The sequence below is a fragment of the Mauremys mutica genome, chromosome 6, assembly GCF_020497125.1.
Source record: "Mauremys mutica isolate MM-2020 ecotype Southern chromosome 6, ASM2049712v1, whole genome shotgun sequence".
Classification (NCBI taxonomy): domain Eukaryota; kingdom Metazoa; phylum Chordata; order Testudines; family Geoemydidae; genus Mauremys; species Mauremys mutica.
The window spans coordinates 115,400,753-115,424,336 of record NC_059077.1 but is presented as its reverse complement, the minus strand read 5'-3'; the positions used below and the strand labels follow the sequence as shown (position 1 = coordinate 115,424,336).

Genomic DNA, 23,584 nt, shown 5'->3' with positions numbered 1-23,584 from the left:
TGAGTGCTGTAAAATTACACTTTTTTCCACTAGTGATCTTGAAAAGTAGTACTTTGTCAGCATGACATTAAGAATATCTTGGGCCTCTGGGTTGGCCTATGAGACAACTAAAGAGTCGTCTCCCTGGGCACCCGAAACATTGCTGGGGAGGGTTGCATGACTGCTCTTGTGGCTTCCCTGTCAGAGTCTCATTTTTCTGCAGACGTCATAAATTCTCCACATGTGCAGTGGTGCAGAATTCCCTCAGGAGTAATGTCTGCCTGTTTTGTTGTTTTCTTTCAAGATGAATTGCTACTCTTAACTTTTTAAGTAAAGATGGCCAGTTTATGATTGTAAGGCAAGCAAATATATGTTGTAGCCCATAGAGCTAGGTAGCCTGGTTGCTTGCTTTATTATATCCTTTCTTATGTGTGTGTTGTTTATTATAATAGATTTATAGCTTTGTATTGGAATATTTTTGTCAGTAATGCAAAAAAACCTACAGGCCACATACTGTATGATGATCTAAAGCACGTTACCATACATGTTTGTGATCTTTAGCATACTGTGACCTACTGATTTGCTCTCTATAAACTTAACAGCTACACTACATAAAACCTGGAAATCACCACCACGAAACCAGTTCAGGCCAGAAAAAGCAGACGTGAGAATGAGCTGATTGTCATTAATGTGTATGAATATGCCAGCCTATAGAGTAAGCACACCCTGATATTATGTGGGTGAGGAAATTAAGTTTGGACATGGAAGGTTGGGAATGTGGTGCTCAGGCTCTATAAGAGGGGCAACCACCATGTTTGTTTAGTTTTTTCTTGGGTCTTTCTTGGCTTTGTTTCTGACTTTAAAGCATCTCCTAAGTTTTTCGTCTTCCAGTCGAACACTGAGGAACCATCAGACTCTTGTTTGGCATGCCAGAGACAAGGCTGGTTCTTTGTCTCTTACCACCAGGGTCTCAAGGAAGAGTGTGATTGTTTATCTAGGAAGTTTTATAGTAAATTCATAGATTCTAGGTCTGGAAGGGACCTCAAGAGGTCATCGAGTCCAGTCCCCTGCCCTCATGGCTGGACCAAATACTGTCTAGACCATCCCTGACAGACATTTATCTAACCTACTCTTAAATATCTCCAGAGATGGAGATTCCACAACCTCCCTAGGCAGTTTATTCCAGTGTTTAACCACCCTGACAGGAACTTTTTCCCAATGTCCAACCTAAACCTCCCTTGCTGCAGTTTAAGACCATTGCTTCTTGTTCTATCATTAGAGGGTAAGATGAATAAGTTTTTTCTCTCTCCTCCTTATGACACCATTTTAGATACCTGAAAACCGCTATCATGTCCCCTCTCAGTCTTCTCTTTTCCAAACTAAACAAACCCAATTCTTTGTCTTCCTTCATAGGTCATGTTCTCTAGACCTTTAATCATCCTTGTTGCACTTCTCTGGACCCTCTCCAATTTCTGCACATCTTTCTTGAAGTGCGGTGCCCAGAACTGGACACACTACTTCTGCTGAGGCCTAATCAGCGCAGAGTAGAGCGGAAGAATGATTCTCGTGTCTTGCTCACAACACACCTGTTGTTGCATCCCAGAATCACATTTGCTTTTTTTGTAACAGCATCACACTGTTGACTCATATTTAGCTTGTGGTCCACTAAAACCCCTAGATCCCTTTCTGCCATACTCCTTCCTAGACAGTCTCTTCCCATTCTGTATGTATGAAACTGATTGTTCCTTCCTAAGTGGAGCACTTTGCATTTGTCTTTCTTAAACTTCATCCTGGTTATCTCAGACCATTTCTCCAATTTGTCCCAGATCATTTTGAATTATGACCTTATCCTCCAAAGCAGTTGCAGTCCCTCCCAGTTCGATATCATCTGCAGACTTAATAAGCGTACTTTCCATGCCAATATCTAAGTCGTTGATGAAGATATTGAACAGAGCCGGTCCCAAAACAGACCCCTGCGGAACCCCACTTGTTATACCTTTCAAGCAGGATTGGGAACCATTAATAACTAAATGTCATAGTTGTATTTATTTATTAGCACTTCCAGTTCTTCCTGTTTATTACCCATACTTCTCACATTTGTATATAGGCATCTAAGATACTGATTTGACTTTGCCTCCCAGTTTTGCCCTGACCCTCCTTTCTCTCTGCCATTATAGCCCACGCTCCCTCCTATTTCATGTGATACATGAACCTCTAGAATAGTACTATTTCCTTTTTAATTCTGGTTGATTACTTTTTCATTTGATTACTAGTCTATTTATATCAATAAAAGTCTTTAAGGCTGTATTTTGTTCTCAGCATGAGTGTTCTTGTCATACATCCCCAGGGACCTTGCAAGACTCTGTGTAGCCTGATTCTGTGACAAGAACCTTATCTTCTCATCAGATCAATTGGCTAGACTATAACCTTTATTATATAAACAATAATATTAATCACCTTAAAATCAGGCAACAATGTTCTGCCATGAATAACTCATTAATGCTGACATTTAGTTTTTTCATGCTAAGATTTACACTGGAACAACATTTTATGCGAACTTTCAAGATCCTGCCAGTACAAATTTTCATAACCGCTTACTGAAGCTGCAGATATATACATTAGCAAAACTGTCACTACTGGTCTCTCTTCTGAGTGGCTGGCCTGAATCTATTTCTAAAGAACAGCCCATTTTTCTGTTGGTATAAAATGCATTTGAGTAACGTTCCCTTATTGTAATAGTGACCTCTCAATCGGTTATATCTGAGACAACATTGAAACTTACTTTTGAACCTTGTCATATCAGTTCTTTGCCAGGAGCAGTTGTTCTTCTGCTTGGAGAGATCTGTTGCAAGCTTGTGCAAGGCTTTGTTTTATACCCGTCCTGTTCATTGTGTGTGAGCCTCTAGGGAGATGAGACAGTTTCAGTCTGTGGTACTGGTATTCAAATGACACACCAGTGTCACACTATACGGCCCAGAAGATACAGTGTCTGTACTATCCCAGTGCCTGGCCAAGAATGGGACTAGGGTGACAGTGAACTGGCTGATACTCATTCTGGCTGAGACAGAGTTGTTAGGGAGGGAGGAGGAATTCTGGGTGGGTAAGGTAGGAATGGCTTTTGCCATAAGGAGACTTATTTATATCACACAAAGGTTTGCAGCTTGGAGCATTTCCATGTATTTGTATTTGCCCTTAAAAGTCTCAGGTGACAGTGGTTACTCACCTTGACTCATTTATATCTGGCTGGGTGATGGTAACCTTTTCTTTTGGAAGTGAATCTCTCCACAGTAATCCATACCTTTGTGTCTTCTATACCAGGCGTTCTCAACCTTTTCTTTCTGAGACCCCTGCAACATGTTATAAAAACTTCACGGCTCACATGTGCCACAATAACTGGTTTTCTGCATACAAAAGCCAGGGCTGGCGCTAGGGGGAGCAAGTAGGGCAATTGCCTGGGGCCCCATGCCATAGGAGCCCCCGCAAAGTTACATTGCTCGGGCTTTGGCTTCAGCCCCAGGTGGTGGGTGTCAGCGCCCTGAGCTTCAGTGCGGTGGAGCTTTGGCTTTCTACCCAGAGACCCAGTGAGTCTAATGCTGGCCCTGCTTGGTGGACCCCCTGAAACCTGCTCGCAGCCCCCAAGGCGGCTGCGGACCCCGGGTTGAGAACCACTGTTCTATACTAGATTATTGCAATGGTTTCTAGTTGGGACTTCTCCTGAGGAGCATTCAGAAGGTTCAGCTTGTTCAGAGTGATTTAGCCTGTTGAACAGTATTGGTTTTGTGAAATCTTTTACCTGCTGTTCAGAAACTGCACTGGCCTATTTTTCCCTTCCAGGTATAGTTCGAAGTGTCATCTTTGATCTAGAAAGACTTGAATGGCTTTTTCTTGGCTTGTTTGGAGACTGCCTTTTTTAGCATGTGCTATGGCAGCAATTGAGATCAGCTGGAATGGATAAAATGATATTCTGATCTACACTTAAATATCAGAGAGTTTGTGGCAGAGTACTTTCGATGAAGGGTCCTTGTCTCTTGAACACATTTCCCCTAATGTTCCAGGCCTTAGTTCAGCAAGGCAATTAAGGATATACGTAATATTAATCGTGTTTAAAAGTTCATCGTAATTCAGAGACACTGTTCTCCATAAGATTCTGGAAGCTTTGCGGAACAGGAACTGATTCTGAAAATGTGAAGAAGCATGTGTTTAAGTCCCATTGACTTGAATGGAACTTAAATGTTTGCTTAAAGTGAAATAGGTAATAAACATTTGTTAGAGGAAAAAGTTTTATAATGTGAAACTTTTTTTGAGAAATTACCTCCTTTTAAAAAATGCCATTGCAAAATCATTTCAATTTATAAACTGAAAAAATTATCTTCAAGGTGGCTATTGTATTTAATATATTTATAAAATTTATAAATATATTGGGGAGTAGATACTGGGGAAGGTGAAGCTCTTTTAAGATAAATGGCAATATTGGCACAAGAAAAAAAATGGATATAAAGTGTCAATGAACAAATTCAGGCTGGAAATTAAAAGGGTTCTAACCATGGGGGGTGAATTTCTGGAACAGCCACCCATTAGGAGATAGTTAATAGCAACTTAATTAGTTTTAATAACAGGACAAATTTATGGATGTGATTGTATGATGGGTTTGCTTGTGAGAGTAAGGGGCAGGTTCATCAGCCTTGGGGTTCACTTCCTATTTCTCTTATGTCCTTAAAAGCTCATACTTCAGGATTTCAGACAACCACATGTATGGGCCAGGAGGGGATTCTCCCCTCTCCCCCCAAGAGTGTGTGTGTTTGTTTTTAATCTTCTGAAGCACCAGGGATGGCCACAGCTGGAGATAGGACTTTGGATGGAGAGGGATGGGGCTCTGGGTAGCACCAAACATTCTTTCTCCCAAGTGCTTGGCTGGTTGGTTTTTGCTCATATACTCAAGGTCTAATTGATTACCATATGTAGGGTTGGGAAGAAATTTTCTTCAGATCAGAATGGCAGTGAACTGGGAGAGGGGGAATATTTACGACTTTTTTTTTAAGGTGTGGGTGCAGGTCACTTGCCAATATCATCTGGGTATATCTTATATAATTGTTTCCCTGCCATTGCAGAAGCCTTGGGCAACGGTGCCCCATTGGTCCCTCCTATTCTCTGCACATGGAACATAATACTTTAGTCTCCTGTGAACTGTAATACTTTTCAGTTGTTGGGTTTAGTGTGCAGGTGCTCAGAAAGTGTTGGTGTCCGGTGACATACAGGAGGTCAGACAAGATGATTTGATGTCTCTTTGGCCTTATCTTCTGATTTAGAAGCATCCTTTTTAAAAAGTGTCTTAACTGGCTTTGGATTTAAATTTTCAACTAAAACATTCCTTTGTCTGTATTCTTCTATAACTGAATTCTCTCCCTGCTACGGTGCCACCTCACTCTTATGTGGATTAGCTCCTTCCAGCTACGACACCCCTCCACACCCCTTTCTGTTGCTCATTCTCACCCTGCCACCTCTCCCTCTGTGACTCAAGGTGCTCTCTTCGTGGCTTTGCCCTCCGGCCAGGTCACTGTGCTTTCCCTCTTCCAGGAGTTATCCAAAATGGCCACTTTCTCCCTCTCTGCCCTGACTATGCCACTTCCCCAGTGGCTGGTTGGGAAACCTGGGCCTGCCCTCTACTCCGGATTCCAGCTTAGGGTCCTGATCTGTGAAGTCCCACTTTGCTGCCCTTTCCCTGAGACTTTTGCTACTCCACCTCCATCTTAGACTTTCATTCTTTAAACCCTTCTTTCAGGGCCTGCAGTCCCTGGGTTTCTAAACTCACACCTGGGTTTCCTTCCTGCCCTCTCTAAAAACCAGAGTGTGACTACAGGCTCCTGCCTTGCAGTCCTTTTCTGCTACCAACCTCCTGGCTTTATACTAGCCCTGCCTGTTCCTTCTCAGCTGGGTTCCTTCATCAATCTGTGGTTACTTAGGCTACCTAATTCTCATCAGCTATGATCTGTTCACTTAATTGGCCCCTTCTCGGCCTCATTAACCTTTCCAGTCTAGTGTTGGCTGAACACCCCACCATACTTCCCTCCAAATTTTTTTTTTAAAAAATACAACTTTTGCAGGTCTTGGTCACAAAATGGACTAAACCCAGATATGTCATCAGCTAATATTAACAGTTGGAGTCAACTTTTTAAAGTGACTATTGGAAATACAGTAACATTCTTCATAATGAACTTTTTCAAATACTATATTGCTGTTGTAATGTACAACAGGCATGATGCCTTGAATGACTAGTGACCTGTTTACAACTAAATACTGTATCTTTTCAAAATTGTTCATTTTTGTGTTGCTTAAATTGATATTGAATCCTTGTATATCTCTTGGTAGACTTGTTTTATGGTAGGTCTGATCAAATCTGGATATGGTTAAATGCTGCTTATCTTGAGATATTAAATATAAACTGTATTATAGTAGAATAAGTAGTAGATTAGTCAGTCTTCAGTTTAATATAGCTAAGTTCATTTTCAGAAAACATTAGCACCTTGAAGTATAATGGCCAACTAGAGTGACGTGGCTGGCTGACATTTGCATTTGTTCTCTTCGTTGTTGAAATGCACATTCTTCAATATCTCACAAAAATGTGTGGTGGGCAGCTTTTAAAAACAATTGTGAAATGTAAAAATAGGAAAGTCAGTGATTAAAGTCATTCATTAGTTATATTAAAAGATTGGCTGTTGCCCAGAAGTGCCTTTGCTGATGATCTTGCATTTTATCTTTCAGCGTGGATCTGACGAGCTTCTTTCTTCTGGTATCACTAACGGGCCTTTTACCATGAGCAATTCTACTCCAGCTACAGGTATATTTAAGAAAATAATTGTAATGTTTACCATGGTTTTACAGCTTATCAGTGTTAGCACAGTTTCAGGAAATCTGATTTTCTTTTTTTTCCTTCATACTCTCATGTAACCTTTTTATGAGCACCCCCCCCCCGCCAGAGTCTTAGACTCTCTCAGAGACAGCAAATTCAGGCCCTTGGGGAGCAAAAGTGCCTAGATTCACTCTGTAGTGGACCAATCTGGCTGTTTAATGAGTGGTGTTGGATTCTAGAACTAATCTACATTAACCCACCCATTAGAACCTGAGGAACCCATTCTGATTGGTGGACATATTTCCTGCTTCCTTGAAACCTGGACAAAGATGTACTACAGAGCAGTGGGACCTACAAATAATCAAAAAGAGATATAGAACTAAATTAAAAAACACCAGAAATTATTTTGTTCAGCACTGGTGAAGTCACTCAGTTTCATTGATATAATAATGGACAAAGGATTACCTCCTCTGAGGAGGCATGATCAAACCAGTAATCTCTGTAGAAATTCTCAAGTACCCTTTCTTTATGCTTTCCTCCCATTCCATTGTTAAGAGTGAATCAGAAGATTGAGAAAGATGAAAACCAGAACAATTCTGATGAGGCAATGCTAGCCGAAGAGGCCTGGTTCTTTGAGACCACCTGCTTCACTGTGCATTCATCTCTTCAGCTTTCGCTTCAAAATGTGGTTGTACGGGTTGCTTAGTTTAGTTAGTATGTTTTTATATACATATATAGTATGTAGTGTAGTTTTTGAAGTTTTACTGAAGTCTGTTTCCTTTATTAGAGAAGACTTTTTTCGATTATTTTTTTTCTTTGAGTCTTTCCTCAGTACCAAGGAATAAGATCCAATAGTGGTGAGCAGGTCTCCAGGCTTTAAAATCTGCTGTTTTCTAGGAGAGAGCTATGCCTGCCAATGTTGCACATACAAAATATGCATTTTGTATAGGGAAGTCTTGTATACCTACTAAGTGCCAGTTGTGATTCTTTTTGTAAGCACAGTGCACACACAGGGCTCGTGATGTCCCTTTGAAGTAATATTTGGTGTAAAAGACAATGCATATGTCTCTGACTCTGGGGCTCTAAGAGATTGTCTGACTCTGTGATCTCATGCTTCTATCAAGCACAATGAGCTTTCCATCAGTCTTCCTTAGTTGTCAGTCAGTCTGACTCCTGCTGCCCCAGGCAGGAGGAAGCAAAGATCTCCAGATGAGGCTTAACACTGGTACCATTGCTGATAATGAGTGAGAAGGCTAAAAGTGCTGACTTGTCTAAGCAGGCTTCTTTGAAATCACATTGGTACCATGAGTCTTAATAGACTCCCAGAATCACGTTCTTCAGCTGCAGTACTGCATCCTCTATCTTTGGTAACCAACATCGATTGATCTGCACAATTAGCATGAGTGCCATGTACCACACAATCATCAGTATTGCACCCTGATAAGACCTCTAAGACTTTGGCTACGCCTTTTAGTTAATATACCAGTACCAATTGTTTGACTCCTCTTGAACATTTTTAAGAATGAATGTCAAATGATCAAATAACCAAACTTAACCTAATATATTGTCTAAAGACAAATCAGTACAATATGAAAAGGAGATGTACATAACTCTCTTCAGTGAAGTGAATTCTTGCAGCATGTTCACCTTTCACAGAAGGTATGCTTCGACAGTATGCATTTCACCTAGTAGCAGGGCCAGCTCCAGGCACCAGCTCAGCAAGCAGGTGCTTGGGGCGGTCAAGGGGCAGGGGCGGCAAGTCGGGCTCTTCGGCAATTTGGCGGCGGGTCCCTCAGCCTCTCTCGGAGAGAAGGACCTGCCACCGAATTGCCACCGAAGAAGAAAGCGGCGTGGTGGAGCTGCCACCGATCGCGGCTCTCCCCTTCTTCCTCCCCCCCACCCTCCCCTTTTTGCTGCTTGGGGCGGCAAAAACCCTGGAGCTGGCCCTGCCTAGTAATATGATTTTTACAAGTTACAAAACTGCTTAACCCACTAGTTTTTTACCAGTTTTGTCCTGGCTTTGTCCTGTTCTTTCCCATATTTTGTTCTGAGTACTACATTTGAAGTGCTGATGAGCCGTGACAGTGCTCCCTAACTGTACTCTGTACAATGGTTTTCATGAGTCTTTGCTTTGACGAGTTTCCTATTTTCTAATGCCAAAGCTGACTTCATCTTTGCAAAGTGTTGTGAGATGCTTGACGTGGATAAACAGAACTGTGGGACAGGCATAATGCATTCAGTTAACATAACTTCCCAACACTTATTATGCACATAATGTCTATTGATGTAGTGTATATTAAACCTAACATATATTGGATAACAGGCACCATTGGTCATAATATAGTTGACAAAGATACCATCTTTTTAATCCAGTGAGGCTACTTTTACATTTCCTGCCGACCTGATTATCACTTCAGAACAAGTGTCTCTTTTTCTGGATGTCGCTTCCTTTGTAGGGTGTACTGATTTCTATCAGCAAGCAGGAAACCTTCATTTAAATAATCATTTTAATCTTGTTTTTCATATGTAGTTTTTAGTTATTTTCCTAAAAAAATGGTTTATTCTTATTGGTTAGTAACCATTAAAATAATTTGATAGGCAACTCTATGTAGCATTTACACTTAATTTGGTGGAGATTCTGGTTGGAGGATATACTATGTAATAGCTTAAATAAATTGTAACATACACTTAGATTCTTAATTTTTTTACTTTTTATTACATTAGAAAATAGTGAATGACACATTTCTTATTTACCTAGATTAATTTTTCACTTGTCATGTATCAAGCTGCAATTGAAAGTGGAAATCAATTAAAAATGCACAAAACCAGCATTTTAAAAATGTTTATTAGTTAAATAAAACTACCTTGAATGTGCTGGATTCATGAAGGAAAAAAGTTATCAAAACATGTTTTGCATTTAAGACTCATTAAACAAAGGAAGTATTATCTGTAGTTAGTGAACTGAACTGATTGTTTCTGGTCACTGTCCTTCAAGATGTTAGAACTAGTAGTTCTTTGAGTGCTTGCGCATGTCCATTCAACTTAGGTGTGTGCACTCACCACGTGCACTCACCACATGCACTAGTGCTGTGTAAGCGGTTCAAGCCACAGCAGCGTCAGGACCAGAGGAGCCACCCTCACCAGGAGCCTCCCCATAAGAAATCCAGGAACTACAAGCGGCATCCTAGCCAACAGCCTTCACAGGCCTGTCAGTCGAGCTTGACCCGCAATAAGCAGGCGGGCAATTTCTCACTTTGAGGGTATGCCCAAGGGTGACCTACTGGACTGTTCCCAAATCCTCCATCCCCTATTTTCGCCAACCACCTTTCTCCTTTCCTCCCTGCGTGGGCATCTGTAACATCGGACCGATGGGTCCTCAGTACGGTGGCACGGGGTCATACCCTTCAGTTACTTTCTACTCCTCCTTCCCACTACCCCTCCCCGTCCCTCTTCAGGGACCCTTCTCTTGGAAGTTTCCTCACTCAGGAGGTAGAGGGTTTACTGCAGCTAGGTGCGGTGGAGGTCGTTTCTCCAGAGTACGAGAACAAGGGTCTATTCCAGCTACTTTTTTAATCCCAAAGGCCAAGGGCGGTTTGCGACCTATCCTGGACCTGCAAGACTTGAACCGTTTCTGCCTTTGTGGTACCATGTGCACTTCTGATATGGGGCACAGTCCTGACCCCCTTGGTCTCTGTGGAACCGTCAACATCTTTTCTCTGCTCCTTATTCAGCTGCATCAAGATATAGACTAAAGTTGCCTCCTCTTAAAGAATTTTCTAGGGATGCTCAGCCATCCCATTCAGAGCACCTTCGGAGTGAAGAGTGAGAAAGATGGCCTTGTGGAAGAATTTGTGGACTTAATCTATTCAACTGATGTTGACAATGATATGGACAGTGGAAGCTGTGACTCCATTTTAATAAATCTACAATCGACTATTTCAGGGCCTTCCAGGACCACCTTAAAAGAGTGGTGGACACTTTAGCTTCCCCGAGAGGTCATGCGGAAGAAGTCTAATAAATGACAGTTCAGACACCTATATCCCAGGTTCATTTAGCCATGCCTATTGAGGGCATTCTTGAGCCTGTCATGGTCCTGTGGCAGACCACTGCATAGGTCTCAAACATCTATATTGGCAAATTGCAGGTACTGAGTAACCCCCCCACCCAACCCCAAGAGGTTGAGTACTTTTTTTACCCACCTGGTCTTTGGATCTTTTGATTGTGACTGCAACTCATGAAGTCTAAGATGCCTGGACTCCCTAAATCTACACCCATACATAAGGAGATGAAGAAGATAGATCTTCCATTAAGGAAAGTTTACTCCTCTGTCAGTTTGCAGGTTAATATTGCCATCTATCAATCCTTGTTGGCTTGCAATGGGACAAGCTTCTACAGAGACCAAAAATGAATTTAAGATAGTGGCTACAGATGGCCAGTTGGAGGTGGACCCCATTCTGAGGATCTGTACACCAAAGTGGAGAGAACAGCATTCTCTGAAGAATTTCTACCAGTAAGTTCAGACTGTATTTGGTTGATAAACTTACCTGTCCTAAAGAAGCCAAAGATGTAATTTTGCATATGTCATGTAACTACAAGCTGCCCAATGGACTGAGGCAAACTCTGTTAGGTTTTTGGATGAACTTACATGTGAGAAATCAGTGGTTCATTGAGAACTTTTTTGTGGTATATGGAGTCCAATAATGCCCCTTTACATTGTATGGATTGAGTAGAGGTGAGAATGCTTTGCCTCAGTTGATCCTGAGGTCATACTATATTTTTCCACACAACAGTATTTAGATTTTTAAAGGGCCATGATTCATACATTTCCACTATTTAGAACCATTCCCTGCCTGGGACTTGATTGTTGTACTCCTATCTTTAATGGACCCTCTGTTTGAACCCATGATATGTTCACTATATCACCCCTTCGTTAAAATAGCATTTTTGGTAGCTATTCCCTTGGCTCACAGGGTCAGTGAAATTCAGACGTTGATGGCAAGCCTTCTGTACTATGTTTTTCATAAGGACAGGGTTGCATTCAAGCCATATCCAAAATGGTTACCAAAAATGGTTTTGTATTTTCATATGATTCAATTTATATACTTACTGTTTTCCACCCTCTAAAGCTTTTAAATCTCCTGTGGAGGCTAAACTCCACACTCTAGACTTTCTTAAGACTATGTCCTTTTATCTTGCTACAGCAAAGCTATTTAACCTATCATCCAAACTTTGTGGCTTTGGGTAAGTCTAAAGAGCAGGCTGTTTCCTCAGAGTCTAAATGAGTTAAACTACATTAAGATTTCTTGCTCATTAAATAACCGTCTTTCCCCCTCAAGTTAGGGTACGCTGTACTAGGACTTTGACATTTGTAGCTTGCTTTTGAGGGGGATCCCTATTTCTGAGTTCTGTAGTATGGCCACTTGAAGTTCAGTTCTTATATTTACCAATCCCTACTCTATTGTGTCAATTTCTATATCATAATCCCAGTTTGGAAGGACTGTCCTACAGTAGTTATTTAGATGGGAGTCCTATCACCCACCTACTTGGGAGGTAATTGCTAGTTATACACCTACAATTGGATCCCTCTGGATGATTTCTCAGAGTCTACTTCCTTTACAGTAACAAATTTTTTCAAAATGCCTTTGTTCATGTGGATCCCATGACTCTCGTTCCTTATTCATTGACATGGAGTTCTTACCTGAATTTCTGTATTGGTAAAAGAACTGAATGGTGTCTGCTTCGCCCTTAATAGCCTTGATGGGGAGGAGGGCGCAGAAGTGTGCAAGGTGCATACACAGCTCCAACAGATACTGGTGGTTAAAATATTTCAGGCTTGTGCACACCTGCAGTGGGATCCTTGTGGACAAAACATCTTGAACTCCAGTTACCATAACCTTGAAAAACCTTACTGAATTAAATTTAAATATTTTTGGAGTCCATTGTACTAAATACTAAGGTTATGTATTACTGTAGGCTGTGATTGTATGTAACCTCTCTAGGGGGGGAATATAATGTGAACCCTGGGAAATGTTATCAGCTTCAGAGGGACTGTATTGAGCAGTGTGCCAAACAAGAATGAACTTTTGGGACAACCTGTGTCAGGTGATTTGCCTGGAGAATCTCTGCTCAAGAGAGGGGACAGCTGGGAACCAAAAGCCTAAAAGTAGGTGCCCTTGTTAGACCATGGAAAGGAATATAGGTACAGTTGCCCTCAACTGTGACAGTGACAATATGGGGAAAAAAAGTTTTGTAGTTACAGCTTCTTCCTTCAGATTACAATGTGGTAGAGTCTGGTTCCTTATTATGCAACAGGATAGAATTAAAAGCACAAAAAATGCACTTTGCCAGCTATTCACAACAGACATCCTGAGGTTTCTGATAAGAGCTTTCTAACCTGTGTGTCACTTAGATGGAAACTGCCAACTTACAAATCACTCTTCTGAAATTTTATCTACTTGTAACACAAGATTAGATAATAAAGTGTTTCTTATTTATAGGTGCATTTGACCACACTTTCTGTATAGTCAGTTTCCTGTTTTTTTAACCAAGAATATGGGTGAGAATTTGTTTGTTTATATTCGTACCCACAGTTTAACTAGTTGCTTTAGTCACACTAGACCCCCTCCCTACCATAATGATTTTACAATCAAGGAATATAAGCAACAGAAAAAAGGTGATGGATAAGAGTAGAACACAGAGTAAATTTTTATTTATCATCTCCAACTGCCTTTCAATGTATGATTAGTTGGTTAACTTCTTGTACATGACATGGTACACATGGACCTTGAAGAGGGACTTGGGGGAGAGGGTCCATGGCCTGTGGCTCTAAAACCACAGAAGTTTGCAGAGGAAATCGTGAGCAGATGTTGTATTTTTAAGTACTTTTGATGTTTTTAATTGAGTAGATTATAGATTGAGTCTCTTTTAATATTGATAACTATTGATGATCACCTTTAATACTAGTAAAGGAAACCATCTGACTACTTTTTCAGAATTATGCATTTTGTAGTAATTGTTCTTTCTCGAATATTCTAGCTAATGGGAATGACAACAAGAAATTTAAAGGAGACAGATCTCCCTGCTCCCCTTCTCGTGTCCTTCATCTTCGTAAAATTCCAAATGATGTCACTGAAGCAGAGGTCATTTCATTAGGTCTCCCTTTTGGCAAAGTAACCAATCTCTTGATGTTAAAAGGAAAAAGCCAGGTATGTAGTTATTTGCATGAGTAAAATACAAGAGAACGCTACTTCTATACAAGTTTACCTCTTAGATATTGCAATTTGGCTGAAATATTGTAGAGCCAATTATTATTTTATAGATTATTCAAGACTTTAGCACATGAGTTGTAAAACATTTTTAAATGATGCAATGGTATTGATCATAAAATCTGTGTAAATACCCAACATAATATGCCATTCTTTATATTATTGGAAGAGATGAAATAGAATAATCCTATTACTTACTGTTCAGCATGCTGAGTAAAGCTTTTTGTCTGTCTTGTACAAGAGTACTGATGCTGACAGCTATTCTCAGACATCCTGCTGAGGACAGAGAACTATGGTTACCTATATTTTATTTTTTATTTAAAGAAAAACTTAAGTAAACATAAGCTTTACCCTGAATAAACAGTGAAATCTTTATTTTATTTTTTTAAATAAAGCCCAGTGGTTTAGGCATTTGTTTTGGTGTTGTCATTTGACACTAACCAGCTTCCAGTTTGTGCACCATCAGTACTGGTTAACTGAGTACATACACCTCTACTCTGATATAACGCAACCCGATATAACACAAATTCGGATACAGTTCGGTAAAGCAGTGCTCCGTACGGGTGGGGCTGCGCAATCCGGCGGATCAAAGCAAGTTCAATATAACAGTTTCACCTATAACGTGGTAAGATTTTTTTTTTTTGCTCCGGAGGACAGCGTTCTATCGGGGTAGAGGTGTATATTCTCATGTTTGGATGATTGGGTAGTTGGGAACGGCACCGGGTTCCAGGAATGTATCAAACTCGTTACCAGGATGCTGTAGTCACTAAAGTTCAATATAACTATCCCTGCCACATGTTTGTGCTTGCAAGACAGTGGGAATATAGGTGTCCCCAACCATCAGTGTATTACTCTCTTGGTTGATGTGATGCATCCATTTTATGTCACAACCACCATGATGTGGAGCCTACAGATTTACTAAGTGGGTAAAGTAAGACTGTTTTTTCAACATACTTGATTTTACAAAGTTTAATATTATATACAAAATAACTAACAAATTCTTGCAAAATAGTGATACAGAAATGTACTTGTAGACTGACAAAAGGCACAAGGACAGGTCCTAATGAAGTTCTGCGGTAGGTATGAAGACATTAGCATAGTGAACATAGAGCATTATGTTAAGTCAAAACAAAACAAAAAACCCTAAATGTGAAATGGACAGCAATTCTGAATTTTGGACCTAAAAAGTGATAGTGGAAATTTTATGTCTTCCATTGTGTGTTGAGAGCATTCCATACGTCATATTTTTAGTGCCTCTATGGAAACCTGATCTGGTTGTGGGCTCTATTACTGTAGTACAGATTTTAAAAGGATTTGAGGTTAACTCTAAAGTAATTGCAAGTCTCAAAAGTATTTTGAAAAATATAAATTGTAAATAGTATTTTGTTTTTAAATATTGAGCAAATCACATCTGTACTTTTAGTTCACATCAGTTTTTCAGATAAGGTGGATTTGTTGGATAAATGATTTCTTCAGTCGGTTATGCAAACAAAAAAAATTGAAAATTGCAATATTTCTGTTGATTTTAGGCTTTCTTGGAAATGGCTTCCGAAGAAGCTGCTGTTACAATGGTGAACTACTACACTCCTGTTACACCTCACCTCCGCAGTCAGCCTGTTTATATTCAGTATTCCAATCACAGAGAACTGAAGACTGACAATCTGCCTAATCAGGCTGTAAGTATAATACTTCCATTTTAAAAAATGAATACAAGTGTACATTCGTGAACATTAAATTAATTAACTGCTTTCTGTCAGTGTAAAATGAGTAGTCAGCTTTGATAGGATATTACTCCATCCAATAATAAATTAGAGTGTAAGCTCTCTTAGGCAGGGGCTTGTCATCTTCCATGTCTGTACATTGGTACTGCACATTAAAAGCTCTTTATATACAAAAAGGCAATTACAGGCCAGCGAGCTTAACTTCAGGACCAGGGAAACTGGGTGAAACTGTAGTAAAGAACAAAATTTATAGACACATAGATAAAATGTTTGAAGAGTCAACACAGCTTTTGTAAAGGGAAATCATGCCTCACAAATTATTACAATTCTATGGCTGAGTCAACAAGTATGTGGACAAGATACTCCTGGGGGTATTCTGTGCCAAACAATTAAATTCTGTGCCAACATTTTTAAAATTCTGCAAATTTTGTGTTAAAATAATGCAATATAATCACATCAGTTTCAATTGTTTTGGTAAGTTGTTTAAACTACAAAACAGAAAAAAGTCACTAACTATTCAGCATTTCCTAAACACATGAAAGTTAAATTACAAATACTTGGTAACTAATACCCTGCATTCCAGTTACAATCCTGGATTTTCATTTAAATTACATTACAGAACACTGAACAGCGCGCGCAAAAAAAAAAAAAAGTGGAATTTCACAAGAGTCATACAGTTTTGCTAATCATTGTCCTAGACCTGGGCTGGGTACTTTGAGAAGTGATTGGTTCTGATTGTCTTGACATTTTATCGACTGCTTGGTAATTGTTTTATTTGCCCACAAAGACTTGTGCCACTTTAGCACAGGAAAAAAGTGAGAAAACACATAGATCTTCTTAGCTGATTCCCTTAGTGTCATTTATAATGCTTTACATCACTCCAGCAATGTAGGGGCCTTCACACTTTACAGATTTAATGTTCCTGGGTGAATTGACTGAGAATGGGAACAGTTAACTAGTAATATGTCATTAACAATGTTACTATGCAGACAAGCTACTACATTTGTCTCCAGAGAATGAGATCAATTAACCAGCAACATTAACAAAATGTGGGTGTTTTTTTAACAAAATCTATTTTCTTTAACTTAAAAACAATTAATGTTCAGTAACATGATACTAATTTATTTACCCTATATACTTGTTCATTATCCAGTTCATTTATAAGCCCACCCCCCCAAAATGGATAGGTAAAAATAGCAAAAACTGTATGACCCTTTCATAAGCCGACCCTATATTTCAGAGGTTGAAAAACTTTGGCTTCCAGACCGTCAGGGTAAGCCGCTGGTGGGTTGGGACGTTTCGTTTACTTGCAGCATCAGCAGGCATGGAGCCCCTCAGCTCCCTGTGGCTGTGGTTCGCCGTTCCCAGCCAATGTGCCCCTTCCCGCAGTTCCCATTGGCTGGGAACAGTGAACCGCAGCCACAGGGAGCTGAGGGGCTCCATGCCTGCAGATGCTCCAGGTAAACAAAATGACAATGTATTAGATCAGGGATCGGCAACCTTTGGCACACGGTCTGCTAGGGTAAGCATCCTCGTGGGCCAGGCCGGTATGTTTACCTGCCTCGTCCACAGGTTCGGCCGATCGCGGCTCCCTCTGGCCGCATTTCGCCGCTCCAGGCCAATGGGGACAGCGGGAAGTGGTGGCCAGCACATCCCTCGGCCCGTGCTGCTTTCCGCCATCCTCGTTGGCCTGGAGCGGCGAACTGCGGCCACTGGGAGCCGCGATCGGCCGAACCTGTGGACGTGGCAGGTAAACAAACTGGCTCGGCCCACCAGGGCCGTGTGCCAAAGGTTGCCAATCCTGTATTAGATATTCAATTCAATGATTCCATAGAGTTTAAAATCATCAAATTTTGGTGTAGACCCATTTATAAGCCAACCCTCACTCTTTGATGCGTCACTTTTTAACCAAAAATATTCGGCTTATGAACGAGTAAGTATGGTAAGTGTGTTTTCAATTCTCAAGAAGTTAGACATTTTACTAGGAAGGCAGACTTCTACATTTCTGCCTCAGGGACAGAGCCTTCCCGCTGCATAACAAAAAGACCTATCCTCGTCCACGCCCCTCAAGCCACAATATGACACGAGAGGGACAGAGTTTCTCTCACTTGTTGGCCAGCCCTGCCCCCTGATGGCAATCGATGTCTCCCCCGCAGGCACGCCCACCCAGTCCCCCTCCCCCAAACTGGAACAGCCTAGGCAGCCAGGAAAGAGACGCGTGTCCCTTGCCCCCAATTTCTTTTGTGTTTTTCTGCATGGAGGGCACAAAAATATGGAGGCCATAAAAATATAGAGGCCATATGAAGTATTCTGCTGTGTGCGCATTTCCTGATGTATCAATTGTTTCTATAAGGAAGACATTCCCTTCTTCTGTTGTCACACAAGCACATACAACAGGATCATTGTGGACTTTACTCCACCTATCAAGACTCAGGTTAACAATTTTACTCTCTAGACCTTTTGCACACTGGTCAATTTCTCTTTCAAACACTTTATCCAGCAATTTGCCTGCAACATCTGCTCTGTTGTGTGGACTGTATCCTGGTCTTAATGACTGAACCATGTTAATGAAGTGTGGGTTCTCAATCATACCGAAAGGAGAGTTTGTTGCATAAACAAACTGGGCATTTTTTTCATCAATTACCTCTTTTTGTAATCTGCTGGTTCTTTATCACGAACTTATCTATGGTTGTTTCTGGATGATGGAGGTTTTTTTTTTCATTTTTGCTACAGGTGATACATTGTGGCTATGTGACATACATGATGTGACTGAAACACTATCATTGGGAGATAACTCTGAAACTATAGTAAATGATGGTGATCTTGAAGGTGGAGAGCCTTCAGAATCCTATACGTTAAGGATGGATTCTCCTAAACAAAATAAGTCAATGCAGTTATTTAATTATTACCATACTACTCATTTAGTATTACTCATTGCATTCACTGACACTCAGTACTACTTTAAAGGTGAAATAGTAAAAGGAAGATCTGCCTATTTCAGCTATTTATTTTTTATCACAACTGCATCTAAAGCGATAGTACCATAGAGTAACAGCTATATGTTTTGTGCAAACATGAGAATTCAAGAATAGTCCAGAAGGAAGACAGGCGGTCCTTAAGAAAGAAGTATGAAATAAAAAAGTTTACCAATCTGAAGATCCTGCATGTTCAGACATGTTCTTTTCATTATCTTCAAGGCAGTTTCCTCCTGAGAAGGAACACTTCTCATGATAGGTTTCAGAGTAGCAGCCGTGTTAGTCTGTATCCGCAAAAAAAAAAACAGGAGTACTTGTGGCACCTTAAAGACTAACAAATTTATTGTAGCATGAGCTTTCGTGAGCTAAAGCTCACTTCTTCGGATGCATAGAATGGAACACACAGACAGGAGATATTTATACATACAGAGAACATGAAAAGGTGGAAGTATGCATACCAACAGGCAGAGTCTAATCAATTGAGATGAGCTATCGTTAGCAGGAGGAAAAAAAACTTTTTGAAGTGATAATTAAGATGGCCCATAGAAGGTGTGAGGAGAACTTAACATAGGGAAATAGATTCAATTGGTGTAATGACCCAACCATTCCCAGTCTTTATTTAGACCACAGTTAATGGTATCTAGTTTGCATATTAATTCAAGTTCAGCAGTCTCTCTTTGGAGTCTGTTTTTGAAGTTTTTTTGTTGCAAAATTGCCACCTTCAAGTCTGTCACTGAGTGGTTAGGAAGGTTGAAGTGTTCTCCCACTGGTTTTTGAATGTTATGATTCCTGATGTCAGATTTGTGTCCATTTATTCTTTTGCGTAGAGACTGTCCGGTTTGGCCAATGTACACGGCAGAGGGGCATTGCTGGCACATGATGGCATATATCACGTTGGTAGATGTGCAGGTGTACGAGCCCCTGATGGTGTGTCTGATGTGATTAGGTCCTGTGATGGTGTCACTTGAATGGATATGTGGACAGAGCTGGCATCGGGCTTTATTGCAAGGATAGGTTCCTGGGTTAGTGTTTATGTTGTATGGTGTGCGGTTGCTGGTGAGTATTTGCTTCAGGTTGGGAGGCTGTCTATAAGCAAGGACTGGCCTGTCTCCCAAGATCTGTGAGAGTGAGGGATCATCTTTAAGGATAGGTTGTAAATCTTTGATGATGCGCTGGAGAGGTTTTAGTTGGGGGCTGTAGATGATGGCTAGTGGTGTTCTGTTATTTTCTTTTTTAGGCCTGTCCTGTAGTAGGTGGCTTCTGGGTACTCTTCTGGCTCTGTCAATCTGTTTTTTCACTTCAGCAGGTGGGTACTTCTCATGATGTTTCATTTGGGCAACCCGGCCTTGCATTTCTTTGTTGCACTGTTTGCATTTTGCACACATGCCTGTCTTACCCACAGGTAAAGGAACTTCATTAAAATATTCCAAAACTGGGTCTCTTTTTCCGGTGTGCTGCCATTATAGGTTTTCCCTTCTAGTGAGAGAATGGTATGGTAGATTTCAAATCAATGAAGGCTACACTCAGAAAGACTTCAAGACTTCTGAAATATGCTGCTCAAACAGTTTCACTTTTGTTTCTACTGCCTGTCCCTCCGTTCTTACATTTATCTCCAGACTTCTTCTCCTTGTCCAGATCTATTCCGCCCCCAACAATCTTCTATTCATTGAACTTTTTGAAACTTTGCACTTTCAGAGAGAGGTAGGGGATTGACTCTATGTACACAAATTTGCAGAGGGATGATAGGGTTGAGGTCTGTTTGTTTATTTAAAAACATTTTTGCTGTTAACAAGCATGTTACCTCTGGTGACACACATCCACAGTTTGAGAACTGCAAAACTAAGCATCTCTGGTATCTTCTAAGATTAACCTAAATAATCTATACAGAAGCCCCTGGAGCCCCATAAGAATGGGTCCCTAATCCGTGAACTATTGGAACTCATTTACAAAACTTTTCTTAAACATTACATGACTATATTGTGTCATACTATAGAATTAGAATTTATAATCCCTATTCCATGATGAGATATCTTTGAGCTATAGTTTTCATTAAGATACATTATCTTTAGATAGGTTTTTCCCTCAAAAAGCATTTTATCAAAAACATCTTAATTTAAATAAAAACTTTTTTTTTGGTTTGTTTGGGTTTTTAAAAACAATTTTTTTAATCCACCCTGAAACGAAGCAATCATGGGATAAGAGCGAAGGTCCTCTCCTGGATCAGTAACTGTGTAAACGATAGGAAACAGAACATAGGAATAAATGGTCAGTGCTCACAATCAAGAGAGTTAAGTAGCAGGGTCCCCCAAGTATCTGTACTGGGACCAGTGCTGGTCAACATATTCATAAATTATCTGGGAAAAGAGATGTTCAGTGAGGTGGCAAAATTTGCAGATGATACAAAATTACTAATTAAGTCCAGAGCTGACTTTGAAAAGTTACAAAGGAATCTAATTAAACTGGATGACTGGCCAACAAAATGGCAGATGAAATTCAGTGCAAAGGAATGTACATTGAAAAAAGTTCTTAACTGTACATACAGAAGTCTGGGGTCTATATGAACTGTTACCACTCAAGAAAGAGATCTTGTAGTCTTTGTGGATAGTTCCCTGAAAACATCCACTCAGTGTGCAGCAGTAGGAAAAAAAAGAAAAAAAATGTTGTTAAAGTTAGGAACCATTAGGAAAGAGATAATAAAATAGAAAATATAATGCCACTATATAAAGCCACAATATTCCCAAACCTTGAATACTGTATGGAGTTCTGGTCACCCCATCTAAAAAAAAGCTTTTTACAATTGGAAAAGGTACAGAGAAGGGCAACAAAAATGCTTAGAGGTATAGAACAGCTTCCATATGAGGAAAGATTTAAAAGACTGGGGGTATGGCTACACTTGAGTTGCAGCACTGGTGGAGGCTTTCCAGCGCTGCAACTTAATGGGTTTATTCAGCTTAGAAAAGAGACAACTAAGGGAAGAGATGATAGAAGTCTATAAAATCATGGATGGGATGGAGAGAGTGAATAGGGAAATGTTATTTTACCCCTTTCACCTAACACAAGAACTAGGGATCACTTGATGAAATTAATAGGCGGCAGGTTTAAAACAAGCAAAAGGACGTACTTCACACAACACACAGTCAACCTGTGGAATTTGTTGTCATGGGATGTTGTGAAGGCCAAAAATAGAACTGGGTTAAAAAAGAATTAGATAGTTCCTGGAAGATAGGTTCATCAATGGTTGGATCACTTGAAATTGCTCTGTGCTGTTCGTTCCCTCTGAAGCATCTGACGCTGGCCACTGTTAGAAGGTAGATTAATGGTTTACTATGGGGCTGACAAATTCTGCAGTGGCTTCTCACGCGGAGTTGGGTAGTGTCAGAGGCTGCTGTAACAGCAGTTTACCCTGCTTGTATAGAGGAGCCAGCAGAAAAGGCGATGGCTAGCTCTGTCAGCTAATTGTGTGCTAGTTTTTCCCAGTCTGAGAAAAGAAGCTGTAAACTGTACATGGGAACCTTTGAAATGTTTCAGGGCAGGCTTCTCCTGTACTATTCTTTTACAGCTCCTCAGCAAACAATTCTTTAACTCTAGCATTTTTTCCAAAGGATCTCATGAAGCTCTCCAATGTAGGAATAGAGTCTCTTGCCAAGACATTCACCCCCCTTGAACTTCTTTTTACATAAAGACCCGATAGACTGTGGCTGCTCTCTTTGAAAGACTTTTGTATGGCCTTTCAGATACCTGTCTCTGCTTTCTCCCTGCCTGGATAGGCTATCACAGTGAGTCAGTTTAGAATGACAGGATCAAATCAATCCCATGTAAATGCTCCCATGCAGCTTTCTGTATTTGATACATTAATGTGTGCCATGAACTTCACCACCAAACTGGTGACCACAGATCAGGTAGCAACTTTGTTTAAAAACCTGGAAAAATGACCAGGTAAAAACTCCGCTCTAATTTTCTTGTGTTCATTTTGGAAGAACTTTTGATACAGCAGCTTTGAGAGGGAAAAGAGGGCAAAATAGTTCTCCAGGAGGGAGGTTTCTGGAGACTTCATTAGATGTTTGGCAGTGTGACCGGGGAATAGATTTCTGTTTTGGGACAATGTAAGGGATAGACCAGTTAGGAGATTCATCTGCTCTCTGAGCCTCTGTGATGGACTTTCAGATCAGTATTAGGGATTAATATCTCTATTTCTGGGACCTTTGTACTCATACAGTGGCAAAGTGAAGGGTTCTGGAGACTTTCAGGGACCGATGCTCTTGCACAAATTAAACCTTGCAAAGGGAGAGGGTTCTACCTTTGCCTGTGTCCTCCAGCTCCCTTAATCACCAAGGCATGCCTCAAGAGATCATTCGCCTATCTAGTATATTGGGGTTGTCTAGCAATTTACAGCATGAAATCCAATTCTGCAAGCTTTAATGTATTAACTTGTTACCAAAGGACAGCCATTTGAAGACAATGCAGCTTAAACAGCTCAGCAGATGTGAGGGTGTGGGTTCTGCATAGAGCTATTTGAAGTTTTCCTTGCTAGCCCTGGATTCTGGTGACTTTATGACATAGGTCTATTAAATATTTACCTTCACATCAAAATTAGATCTTATTACACATTCCTACCATTCTTCTACTAGGGCAGATGCTAGGAACTCAGGTCCCTCTGTCTTAGCCTCATCACAGCAATGAAAGAACTTGCAAAAGGCGTGATAGTTCATGGCTTCCCTAAAATCTAAAGTGGCACGTGACTTTTTAAATGGCATACTATTAATATTATAAATTTTCAGTTGACACAATAGGCAAAAG

The 23,584-nt window shown here is 40.4% G+C and overlaps 1 protein-coding gene across 2 annotated transcripts in view; it reads left to right on the top strand.

Moving 5' to 3' along the window:
- The window catches only part of PTBP3 (polypyrimidine tract binding protein 3), a 106,951-nt gene that overhangs the window by 42,557 nt on the left and 40,810 nt on the right, over positions 1 to 23,584 (top strand). For both annotated transcript variants that reach the window (XM_045020781.1, XM_045020780.1), the window contains 3 exons: positions 6,739 to 6,814; positions 13,862 to 14,031; positions 15,621 to 15,767. In XM_045020781.1, the coding sequence (XP_044876716.1) occupies positions 6,790 to 6,814; positions 13,862 to 14,031; positions 15,621 to 15,767 (342 nt within the window). In that variant the 5' untranslated portion in view covers positions 6,739 to 6,789. The remainder of the gene's footprint in view (positions 1 to 6,738; positions 6,815 to 13,861; positions 14,032 to 15,620; positions 15,768 to 23,584) is intronic.